Below are 12996 nucleotides of genomic sequence, written 5' to 3' on the forward strand. Positions count from 1 at the left end.
AGTCAGCTACAATTTGTTCATTTAGATGATCTCTTTGTAACATTCACATTGTTCCATGGCAGCCGGCTTAAAGAGTTAATTGAATATTTCTCTCTCTCAAAGACGTCTCAAATTGCTTCTCTTGAATAACCTACTCTGGAAAAGAGCTGTGTTGAGGAATCATTGACGCTTACTTTTACTAACGCTCGTATCAATAAGATCTTAGGTTTTATTCTGGCACCTATCTGCTTTGAAGGATCCCAAAGCAATTGTCGAAGCATTTGTATAGTCTTCCACCGCCAAAACTCAGTCCCTTTGAAGTAGAGCTTAGCATTCATTGAGCGGTAACAATACGTCCCTCCGTAGCTAATGCAATAATAATCAACCCAGGGCTTGGAAGTGAAACCAGGTTTTAGATAGCAGTTATTGGATTGCAAGCTCTTATTGTACGTGCAGTAACGGATTGATTTCTTTTGGGCGCTGGGGGGGGTCCAGGAGGCTTCCCGGTGCTACGGTAACGTCATTATCGACGGTGCAGGTTCGGCGTGACATGCCTGGGAATTTCGGTGCTTGGGGATGTTGTGGGGGTGTTTCCCGGTGGCTCACATGGCTGGCTGCGTGCTCGCTGCTTGGCAGAGCTGTACGCCCAAACAAACCCCCCGTATCAGGTAGGTGTGGGTAATCCCCACTGCGGCGCTGCTAACGCAGGCCGGATTGATCCCCTGAAATTATCAAGTTTCTTTTCCCATCGCTGGTTTGCAACAGCTCTCCGGGCTGAGGAGAGGAAGGGAGATCATCAGAACGCAGCATTTTGAACGGGTAGAAAAGCAAACGTGACTTTTCAACCAAGATTTGCAATTCCTTCTGTACTTGGCGGTGTTGGGATCTCCTTCTCTTGGCAGCAGCTGATTACACGGTGCTCAGAGAGGGCTTTTCTCCTGGCAGGCAGGATTGCACCCTTGTACATCAGAAGGAGACCCGTGCTGACCTCCTCCTGAAATCTCTCATGGTGGCAGCTGCTGGAAACAGGAGATGGGGCTCAAGTGGGCCAAGGCCATAAATCCTGCTTTCCCGCTAACCGGAGGCTGGTTCGACAGAATTAATGCCAGGGCCAGGCAGCTCATGCCGTGTTGCGTTAATCTGTGAAGTGAGGGCAACTTGGAGAAAGTGGCTGGATTAGAGAAGGCAGCAGCGAGAGGTGGGGACTTCTCTTCTTTCAACTTTTCTGTTTAGAAAAGGGGGCGGTCCCCAGTGCAGGACCAGGTGAGGCTGGATTTCTTGCAGGCTTATCTTGGTTGTCCATCACATCAGCTCCGGGGAAAACCCAGCTGCTTCCAGTGTCCTCCTCGAGGTCCCAGCTGGGCCACCCTGACAGCAGCTGTGGACCATCTGGTCCAGCTGCAGACCATCTGTCCTCCTGTCCATCCATCTGCTGCCACGCAGGGTGCACCGCAGCCAAATCCTGGTTCTTCCTCACTGGGGTCTCTTCCTTCTGGTTCCCCAAATCTACAGGGCCTTAACTACCTTTGAGACTTTTGTCCTTTTCCCACAGTTTAATGAGACTGGCTGACCCACAGAGTTACCAGGATGGGGAAGGATGGACAGACAGCTCAAGCCTCGTTGCCTGTTTGACTCATTATTAATGTTGAGCCATCTGAGTCAAGATTTTTGGACTTTCTTCTTACCGTATCCCTTAGCGGAGATCTTTGCAGGGATGTGTAAAGCGAGGGTGTTTGGCTCGTTACTGTTAATGAAATGCAGTATGTGCAGGTGGGGGATAAGGAGCAGATTGCGCAAAGCGCTCGTAGACTCGGTGTTGCTCCAAGAACTCTCATCAATTGTAGAGTGTGTGGGGAGAGTGGTCTGTAATTTCAAACAGGGAAAGGCGCGTGATTGTAAATGCTGCTCTTGTATCAGGAATCGTTCACTTACTGTGTGCCCAGACACCGAGGCGGTCTCTAACAGGCAGTGGAAATTATGAAGACGAGCGATTCCTCCCCATCTGACAATGTCATCTTCTGTTTGGAAACCTCTTCCCCTTTCCCGCAAGGATCTCACTTCTGCCTTTTTGTTGCTGTTGTTCCCATAAATACTTATTATAAAGATGTGTGTGTGTGTGTATTTAGCACACGTGAACACAACGTGGTAGAATATCTGCATGCACAAATAAAATTCTTCCGTGCCCATAAGGCATCTGCTGTCACCTTCCAAGGACAGGAGCTGTTTGAGCTCCCAGTTACCTCCAACAAAACAGTGGGGGCCTAAAGCAAGACTTAAAAACGTAAGTGGTGTTGGTGGATGATCAGCTGCAAAACAGATGGGGCTGTTCTTTGGCTGGAAGAGTGGGTATGAAAGCCACGCAGAGCTCCGCGCTTGCTGTGGTGGAAAACAAAGGTCAGACCAGTACGAGTGGGATTTTCCTGCTCCAGTCGCCTAAACATTAAATGTCTAGCATAAGCTAATTAGAAGGGCTTTTCTTGACGGATAACTGGTAGAGACAGCCACATCCAGAGCCTGACTCAGCCCAGCTGCCTTAGAACTGGATGAATCACCATCTTCATATGACTTGACAGTAGGCTGAGCTTAGGTGACAAGCCTGGATCCTCACCTGACAGGAGATGAGACGCATCCTGTCCTGTGAGTCCATTTTCTGACAGAGATCTCGGGCACTTCTGCGAGGGAGAATAAGTATTATTTTTGCATTTGGGGTGGGAAGGGGGAGAGGCGCGTAGCCTTCGTCCTGGGGATCGGCCGCTGCCCCGTGCTGGGGCAGGAGCCCCTGTGCGACCCCTACTGCCTTTAATAGTCGAAGGCACCAGTCACAGAGCAAAAAGAATGATAAATTGAAATTCTGCTTCTGACCTGTGGTTCGGATGCTCCAGTCAGCAGCTGGGTTGCTCCAGCAAGCCCCTTGAGCAGACACACCAGGAAAGAAATGGCAGATGTTTGATTAAATTTGTCATATTGCCTTTTAATGCTTCACCGCGGAGTTGTTAATGGGAGTTCCAGCAGCAAGAGCAGAGTTAATAGGGCGGGCGTCTTGCCGGGTTGATGCATTAACCTTTTTCTTTGGATTTTAGCCACGTAACGTGGTGGGCTCTGGGTGGAGTTGGCTAGCAGGAGGTGAGGAGGCCGTGAGAGCGGCCCGTCGGTGTTTGCAATCGGCTATCGGCAAACCGGAGAGACCGGTGTGTTTGCTCACAGCCTCCTCCATGTCTTGCCCTTAGACCTGCAGCTTTTTCTGCCCCCGTTTTTCCTTTGCAGGAGGAAAACCGTGGGGGATCGCTCTCCCTGAGAACATTGCGGCGCGGAGCGGAAGAAGCTCTTGCGCCTCTGGGCTGAGAGCGCTGGGAGGTTGCCGTTGTCACCCGTCCGTCTGGGGAGCAGGAGGAAGAAGTGGCGAGTCCCACCAGAAGCCATCTGGTGCAGGCTCTGCATGGCCAGCAGGATGCTGGCTTGGGGCTGCAGCCCCAGCCGGAGCAACGGCCCCAGATTGATGCACCGGCTTGGACGGGAAACCGGGATGCGGGCAGCTCCCGCTGGTTTAGAAGCGATGAGTGAATAATATTTTGAGAGCTTAAGACGAACGCTTGTGTTAAAAGCAGTGATGGATCTAAATTTTTTTTTAATTGTTCAAAGGAAGGCCTGGAGTCACCTTCCCCAAATAGTGTTTCCAAGCTTTTTCTATACTGGGATCCCACTGTAAATCAAAACGGGATGGATAGCTGAAGCTATCTGTTCTCATTAAATATCCACAGGCGCTTTCCCGAAGAAGTCTGTTAGCTGTGGTCTGGCCAAACTCCAATTGGGGTAATTGCGTTTGCCTTGCAGTCTGAAATAAACGCAGCGCGTTCTTCTGCAAATCTCTTATTTGCAGTTGTTTATTATCTGGATGGCGGCATCGTATCTCTGCCCATTAATCCGTCTCTCCGAGTTTCTATAATTCCAGCCTCCTGGAGGGGGTTCAAGCTGCCACCGTTTATTATTTGAGTCAATCTGCCAGGGAAATGTTTACTTCTTCCCTGAAACATCGACTCTCTTCTCTAACTGCACCCTCACTTGAGGCTTTTGAATGAGCAATCGTTGGTTCCAAACCAATATTTACTCTCTTAAACAGAAAATATCCCACATATTTAAACTCCATTTTTGCACCATTCTGGTGGATTACACAGAAATTTGCAGTAGCAGCTGCTGGTTTGTTTGAAGGTTCCCAAGGTGCCTTCCGCGACGCCCCATCCAGACGTACTGGTCCCACCGCGGGCTGCCTGGTCACAGCCAAACCACGTGTGGCTGCCAGCTGCTGCCTGCCCCCTTCAAAGGTGCAAAGTTGGGCATCTTTGCATTGCTGAGGTCTGTTTTTTTCCCCCCAAACCAATTGAAAAGTCATTACCTTCCGGATGCTTTACTCCTTTCTCAACCCATAAAATCAGTTCATATGTTAAAAAGCTGTTTGGGGAAGAGGAGGAGGAGGTGGATGGACAGCGTGACTATTTCAGCCTTGTTTCCTTCGGATACCCAGTTAAGAATTAAGCTGTTTATAGCATGTGTAAGACACTTTATTGCAGTGTATAAATGGATGCCCAGCGCCGTTGGGCTGCAATAAACGCACCACGCAGATAATCTTTCCAGCAACGCGCTTCCATGTTGCTTCGTCCTGTCTCATCGAAAAGTAAAGCAGCACCAAACTTGTGCGCTGCGAAGCAAATGCCGGAGGGCTCCTCGCGTGTTAAACAGGTGGAGGCTGATCCTAGACGTGGTGGCCAGCCGTGGCCGACTGCAGCTGGCAAATCCGAGTTTGACGGTGGCTTGCGAACCTCGTAACTCAACCAGACATCGGAGGATTTGCGGTGGAGTAGAACATCCGAAGGATTAAACGCGAGAACTGTTTTGCTTGCTCGTTTTCAAGGGGGTACTTCACAAGGCATGGGGGTTGAGCAGCTAAATGTGTCCTCCATCAAGAAAACCAACCCCGTAGCCTTTGAGCAACCCACACTGTGCTCGCTGTTGAGTCACGCCTCACGTGCCTCTCTCTCTCTGACCTGACCTTACTCACCACATTGCTAATGCTCGCCTCATGAAATCATTTTTCCCAGATAAGTTGCTGCAGATGATTGATCGCACACGATATTAATCCATCTCTTCCTTCGTGCCCGACCATTGTTTATAATCCCCGTCTCTCCGCTTGCAAATTCGTTATGCTGCCCTGGCTATTAGTGGAGATATGAAACAGTTTTGGAAGAGGTGCTGGCCAAAATAGCAGCTATCAGGATATTTATGAGCAGCCGTGATTGCAGGAGCTCAGGGTGATATTTTCCACAGTTACCTCATTTGGGCAGCCGATAACTGCATTTGCTCTGTGCTAATGAAAGCAGCAACAGCATAACCTGCTTGCTTGTATGACTTCTTACAACGGACCTGCTGAATTTTCCTCTAATTGCAATCCAATTTGCAGTGATAAATAGTTTAATAAGCAAAAACGGGCTTGACTTCCATTGGTTATGGCTCCTTGTGGCTTAGGGGAGTATCACACGATGCTGCGTCTCGTGGAAACACAGGTTGGAGCTTCGAAAGACTGTTGCTCAACGGTTAGCTGCTGTTGTGCTGCATTTGACAGGCGGCAGAAGGGGAGTAACAAGTTGTTTTACCTGGCGTTAAGGAAAGATAAGCTGGGGCTACAGCTCCCAAAAGTATCTTTCCTTTTTCGCTGGGAAAACAGCATTGCTTGGGTCGCGTTGGCCTGGGGAAGTCGCCGGTGAGCTCTTAGTTTGGGCTGGTTTCTGGGTGGAAGGGCTGTTTCTGTGGTTGTTGCTTATGAAAGGGACCCAGGTTGAAGAGAGCATCTAACACAGCTTCAGCTCTGCGGGGCGGCTGGCCTGACCACGCGCGGGCTCCCACCGGGCACGGTGTTCTTCCGAAATAATTGGGTTCTCTTATGCCTTTCATTTATGGCTGTAGCTGGGAGGTTTCCGTTGCTGGCTGCCGTGGAGGGAGGCATCACATTTTTCTGTTGGGCTTCTTTGATTTAAATTTCTCATTCCTTCACTTTTTGTTGTTGTTGTCGTTGTCGTTCGTTTGGGGTTATTTTTTGGGCGGCGTGGAGTTTGTTTTGTTGTTTTTTCTTTTGTTTGTTTGTTTTTAAATTCTAATAGCTTTGCATTGCTACATTTGCAGAAGAGTCCTCCTGCGGAGGCTGAACGTAACTAGTTGGGGGCAGGAAGCTTTCCTTCCAGTGGGTAAGCCAGCCCCGAGGACTGAACAGTGGTTTGACGCTCTCTTGGCCTCCTAAAGCTGGAAACAAATCAGATAAATTGCAGGAAGGTCATGAGTGACGGCAGGGAGGATGCGCAGCAAAATATGTTGAGCAAGACTCTTGCTTTTGTACTTAGTCCCAAAGCCATCTCCTCTCCCCACTCCTTGGCCTTGCCTGGCAAAGCAAGACTCGAGCTGATGGTTCTCGGTGGGGACCACTTTTCGGCAAGACGGGCTCAGGGGCAGCAGCTCAAGTTGCAGGGAGCTGCCTAACCTCAGGGTCGGCATCTTCTTCCCCGGTGCTTTTTGATCCACTCGCAGCCTTTGGGTTGTTTTCAGTCGCTTCTGCGTTCCTGATTTCCTCTGCTCGTTTTTGTGTCGTTAATCCCAAATCCTGCTGGAGTTGGCTCCGGCTGCCTCACGCTGTTGAATGTGCTGCTCCGACATGTCCTCTCGGCCCCCTCCTGCCAGTGCCCACGGGGACATCATGACTCGAGGTGGCTCAGGGATGCAGAAGCGTTCCCCTTCTCCTGCCGCACACGCGCAGACCTTCCCCAACCATCTCAGCACGGTGCAGGGTTTTGGGCGCGCGCTAGAAAAACACCCCTCCAGCCTACACCAAGAAAGCCACAGTCCTGCCTGGCTCACAAATACCATCATTTTATACCCTTGTACCCTTTCCCATTTGAAAGTTGCACTTGCTATCCAGGTACAGGTCCCCTAGGAAAAGGGAACGTGCTGGAAAAACACCCGAGTGACTCGAGCCAGATGCTGGGCGTTTTCTCCAGCGCTAGCGATTCGTGATTTGCTGCTGACAGCGTGAACTGGTGCGAAGTTATTAAATTGCAGATGAGCTCATCACTTGGCCTCGAACAAGTTTCAGCCTTGAGTGGCTTTAAAATATTACATGTGGTGGAAAAGAGACAATGCTGGTGTGGCAGAGGGATTTAGGGAGCAGCTGAGAAAGACATCTGTGCATAAAAAAATGTGTACCAGGAGGGAGGAGGGAATGCTTCATGTGAAAAATGTAAGCTCTCCCAGGAGAGAGGAGGAGAAATTCTCTGATTTAGTGGTTCTACATTTTAATTTTAGCTTAAGAGAAAATCGTCAGCGTTTTGAGATGCTTAAAGGGAAGTGGCGGGATGCTAAGCCTGGTTTGATCCTCAAAGATCCCAGTGTGCCGAGAGCTGCGTGTGCGGGATTACTGCTACCAAGCCCCCAAACCGGCTCCTTTGGTAGTGCATGGTGTTTGCCAGCGATGCCATATGACCGTGGACCAAATCCAGCTCTTACTTCCCGTTTGTTTAATCCTAATATTGAGCTCTACCTAACTGGGAAGGTAACATCCACACTGCTGTTGGGAGAGGTGTTTCTCTCCCTGAAGGAGTGGGAGGTTCCTTTGGGGATCTCCCTGCCCTACATTGTCTTCACAATTTTTATTCCTCCCTTTTTTTCTTTTTTCCCCCCTTCTTGGAAGGGAGCCCGAGCCCCTGAACCCACCCAGTTCTGTGCAGTCACCTGTGGATCCATCCTGTGCCGAAGCATGCGAGGATGAAGATGGTCTTGAATGAAGGAGTTAGTTTTTCCAGACTAATTAAACCCAACGGGGCCGGAGCAGCGTTGGTGGGCTGGCCTGGCCGTCGCCGTGGGGAGCGCAGCGCACACGCCCACGTCTCAGCTCGACGTCTCAACGCTGAGATTAATTCATTATTTTTTAAGTGCAAACTTGGCAGAAGCCGTGAGATAGATCATAAGTCAGTTCGGCCCCTTTATTTTTCCAAACTAGGTGTGTTCGCAACCAGCGGGGCGCATTGGCTGGTTGGGTTTTGTGGCCTGGATGGATTTGTTGTTTTGAGGCTTTATTTGGTGCTCCCAGCAAGGGAGAACAGCCCCTCTCCTGGGGGTTTTTAACCGCCTAGACACTCTTTTGCTAAATGGCACGTTTGCAGTCCACAGAGTCAGCGAAGCCGGCGGTAACTCGGTCAGTGCTGCGGTGATGCCCCTGAAAATAACAGGGAAGGTGAAGATTTGCCACCTCGTTTGCGGCGTGAGCTGTAATTGCACGCAATGTGAGAGCCCTCTGGCTGCTACAGCCAGTGTCTTAAGATGGAATAGATTTTTATTTCTTTTTTTTTTTAAGTGAAGATGATAATTTTCAGCCTGTCTGAAGTCACAGAGCGTCAGCGTCTACAACCAGTGTCCCTTCCCATGCCATTCGTTGGGGCTGGAGCATCTCAGAGCTCAGGACAGGCTCCAATTTATTGCTGGGAGCCAAGTTGTTATTGGTGTGGATTTGCTGTATTAAAACACCGGGGAGTAGGAAAAAGGGAACTTTTTAATGTATATTATTAGCAAATTGCCTGTGTGGCTGTCAATGATGAGCTGCAGACCGTGACCCTGGAGCAGCCCAGCTCGGGGACATTGGCTGGAGAAAGGGTGTCTCGGGGGGGGCTTTTGATACACACCTACGCTGATTGAGTTGCAGAGTGGTGCCAGGACCTGGGGACAGTCCCCACCCTCAGCCACATGTTTCCGTCCCCGTCTGGGTCCTGCATCTGACAGGGATCATGGATTTCTGATAGTCGAAGCTTCTGACATGTATTTCTGTTTTTCTGCTTGGTCTTTATCCGTGTGTATGTGTACAAAGGGAGGTTACTCCGGTCTGTAATTATCTTCTTTCCCCCCCTTTTTTTTTTTTTTTTTTTTTTACATTTTTAGACCATGTAAAGCTACTTTTTTACTGCCGTGTTGATTTTTTTGATTTCCTACGAGAGCAGCTATATCCAACCCTACCGCACTTCTACTTGTTTGGGCAAAAGCTGCGTTTATACTGCGAGGGCTGAGAGCTGTGGGGCTTTAGGCTGTGGCATATATTTGAGAGGGACTCCTTTCTCACACCTGCGGGGCTTAACATCTCACTGAGCTGCTCTGCTCTGCTCTGTAAGGGAGACAATGCCTCTGTGGGATGCCTTCCTTCTAAACGCGCTGTAAGTACCTGTGGTTGTGGGTGATACGTGCAATTTGCGTTTGTGAGATGCTCTGATGTCCTCGCATGGCAAGTTCTGCAGAAGTGCAAAATGTTCAATAAATAACAAGTTACTCGTCGAAACTGAAACGAGCCAGCTCTCCTGGACCTCTGGTGTTGGACAGGACCTGTGAGGCACATCTCCTCGATGGACTGGCTCTGGCCATCCTGTGGGGTGGCTGATGGACCTGGCTGCAATGTGCATTCATCTGCAAGGAGTGATGTCCTGTCCCCTAATCGGCTGCTGCTGAGGAACAAAATATAGTGGAGATAAAATATTTGAAGTAAAAGGAGTACGCTATATATAACCCTGCTCCTCCCTGTCCCTGTGCACTAACGTATTTCATATAACGATGAGTTTTCTGCCAAAATTCTTCAAATTATTACGTCTGAGCACCGAAAATCAGAGAAAATAGCCTTGGAGGGGACCTCAGGGGTTCTGATCCATCCCCAGGGCAGGATCAGCTCCATCTGAACTATTCTTGACACATCCTTCTCCGGTCTCCGAGGGCAGAGCCTCCACCCCTTCCCTGGGCAATCTAGTCCAGCGCTTTGCTCTTCACACCCCGCTCCCCCCAGTTTATCCACCCTTGCCTCAATTTTAGGCTCATTCCTTCCTCCCTAAGCACAGCAGACCCAGAGCACATCTATGCTGTATTTGTTCTCCAACTCCGGTTTCATGCTGATCAAGCTGTCACGTTCTCTGGAGTCATCTTTGATTTTACCCTGGTGCAAGCGTACTGTTCCCTCGGTGGATTTATGGCTTGTGAGCGGCACTGGGGTGTTCGCTGCAGCTCTAACACCTCTTTGCAGAGCAGATAAAGGACAGGAGTGCAGCTTTCCCCGAGGTGCCATGCTCATGTGTCCCTTCCTTGTGTTCTGTGTTGAGGGGGTCGCTTTCTTCTTGGCTTCTTCATGGGCATCACCAACGTGGGCTAATTTTCAGATCCATGCTACCACTGGCTTTTATAGCACGTCTAATGTTGCTCATTTACCCTGTTTTCTGCAGGATTTGGGAATGGAGTCGACCTCCCTGGATGATGTCCTCTATCGATACGCCAGCTTTCGAAACCTGGTGGATCCAATCACTCATGACTTGATCATCAGCCTTGCTAGATACATCCACTGCCCCAAACCGGTAGGTACCACAGTCTCATCACACCTCCGTAACTGTGCTGGCTTGGGAAACCGCTCTGCTGGGAGCATGGAGTGACAGGGACAAAGTCTCCCAGTTACCGCTGTGCTTGTGTGTCTTTGGATCAAGAGGACCTGATGGGAGATTGTGGTTTGATTGCACAGTATCGGGCTTCCCGGCTGCCCAAGTGACATTCACCTAATGTACTCTGGATTTTTAACACTTTGTTTTGCAAATGATTTCTTCTTTCTGCCACTTTGTGTTTCTGTGTCAAAGACCGTTCCCCATCGGGAACACTTTCTGCCTCGCAAGGATAACAGGCCGTTCCTCACCCTTGTGCGATATTTATCGTGACCCCAAACGACGAGAGAGTCCTTGGCTGTGCCATCAAGGCCAGCTTCCCAAAAAAGCGCAGTCTCCGTGCGCTGTTTGGGCTCGGCCACGAGCAGGTGTCTCTGTGAGCGCAGCCCCAGGCAGATGTGGGCTCTTAAGACGCTTGCCCCCATTCGCTCACTGGCAGCCGTAGCAGCGTAAGGGCTTGTGAAAATCCCCGGCTGGCTCCCTCCCTTCTCTTCCGTGGTAAATGGGACTTTGCGTGGTGGCCACTGGCTGTTTGGATGGTTAAGGTTTCTTTCCCCAGGCTTTCTTTTAAATAAGCACTATTGTCGGTGTCTGATTCACAGAGCTGCGTAGGCTTAGAAAGGTATGAAGTGTCCGATCTCTTAAAACGCGCTGGGTGAGGAGGAAGAGGGGTAGGAGAGAAGACCAAAATCTACCAGACATTGGTCGCAGGAGATGTAGGTGGCATCAGATCTCTGGGGTATTTTTGATCTCCTAGTCCTCCTGTGCTGCAGGAGGACTGTAGTTTTGGGGAGGATGGCACAGTACCGCTGAATCGACGTGATGTGTCCTGGCACTACAGTTACGGTGACGTGGTGTGCACCAAAGATGAATCGGTTGCAAACATCTAAGATAGCCCTTTCCTCTGAGGGGTGTGTTTCTTCCGCAAAGCACCATGCAGGCTGTAGGGCGAGCGGGAGCTGTAGTTGGTGATGCTCCCTCGAGTCCTCTTGAAACTCCCATTAATGGGCTTCCTCCTAAAGACACATTTCTCTCCGTGTTTTATCTTGTCTGGGACAGGTCAGAGTGTGGTGGGGGAGCTGAAGGCTCATCTGTCATGGTTGTGCTTTTCTTCTCCCCTGCACGTTGCTTGTCGGGAATTGAAGTTACATTTAAAAAAATGATGTGAATTGTAGGAAGAGGCTGAGTGATGTTTTCTGCTAAGCCCAAAGGAGGGTTTGCAGAGCTTCCTGGTGGGATGTCTTCATCGTAACAGCTTCCCTGGGAGTGTGGGAACTGTGTGGTTCCCCTGAACTTACTGTCTGGAACCAATAAGCTACCAAAAAGTTCACTTTGAGCGAAAAGGAAACCCTTTCAGACCCGTAACCTGTGTTTGGCGCTGGTCATGCTTGCCCATGTGATGGATCTCTGTTTGAGGGCCACCAGGAACCACTTCCCAGGCTATGTTATTCCCAACACTCTCCTTCCTTGTCCTCCAAACCCTTCCCATGCCTTTTTGCCCCTGGGAAAGAGCTGCCTGGAGCAGCGCCATGGCATCAATCGTCCAGGTTCATTACCGTGTGTAAGACTTCATATGCTGACGTAAGCTGGAGCGGGGAGGAGAGGTGCAAATGCCCCAGGCGGGTGCGTGTCTGACGTGTGGGTCCATCCCCTGTGACGTGGAGGGGTGCAGCCCTTCCCACGGTCCTCCTGGAGGGCAGCACCACCAATGTCCCAGCCACGTCTCAAGGAGGGGGGACATCTGAGCAAGACCCAGCCCCCGCTGGGGATCACGCAGTGAACCTCAGATATTTTTCGGGTGTTCCTGGGGGGGATGTTTGTACCTGACAGCAGGTCCCAGTGAGCTCATCAGGCCTCTGAATTTCTGCCAGAAGCACACTTGTTGCACTCTGTATCCTTGGATTTTGCTGGGGAGGGGGGGTTGGTTGGTTGTCTTTCCCTCCTGGAGACAGCAGACTCGGAGCTAGCTCGTCCGTTCTCGTCTCTGCTGCGGAAGTACAAGGCCTTCACCCATCTCATGCCTCCTTCTGATTCGCACGTGGAATTTTTAACCTCTTGGGAAGGGACGGTCCCTAGGTGTGCTGTGCCCGGTGCTATAGGGCTGGGGTCCAGGCTGGGACCTGCAGGCATCGCTCTCCGGAACTTCCTGCTAAAAATGGGTCTTTAATTTCCTGTCAGAGTGCGTGAAGGGATAGAGTCGTTCACTGCTCTTTCTCGTGGAGGTTTTACTTACTAATAACCTCCACCACAATTTAAAAATGAGTGAAATTGCTTTTTTGACATATTTAAAGATTCCTTTAACTTTGCCGAGGAAAAGCCGCGGTGATGCTCAGGGTGTTTCTGCCTGGGCTACGGTGTGAAACTGGCTCTGGAAGTGCTTCATAAAACTCTCTGCACTCAATAAACCGCGTTAGGAAGGGTGGAGCGAGTGCAGCAGCATGCAGACATGGCTCGGGGACATCAGGGACCCAAATCTCCATCTCCAGACCATGGATGGATGTCCCGTGTCCTACGGCGTGAGCTCAAG

General features: G+C 50.3%; 1 protein-coding gene across 1 annotated transcript in view; it reads left to right on the forward strand.

Annotated features, from left to right (window-relative positions):
* The window catches only part of LRRC75A (leucine rich repeat containing 75A), a gene marked incomplete at its 5' end in the record, with an annotated part of 90589 nt that overhangs the window by 22094 nt on the left and 55499 nt on the right, over positions 1 to 12996 (forward strand). The window contains one exon of the mRNA XM_082492916.1: positions 10263 to 10391. Within this exon, the coding sequence (XP_082349042.1) occupies positions 10263 to 10391 (129 nt within the window). The remainder of the gene's footprint in view (positions 1 to 10262; positions 10392 to 12996) is intronic.

This window comes from Vanellus vanellus, assembly GCF_965231255.1.
Source record: "Vanellus vanellus genome assembly, chromosome: 19".
In the NCBI taxonomy this organism is placed as follows: Eukaryota; Metazoa; Chordata; class Aves; order Charadriiformes; family Charadriidae; genus Vanellus; species Vanellus vanellus.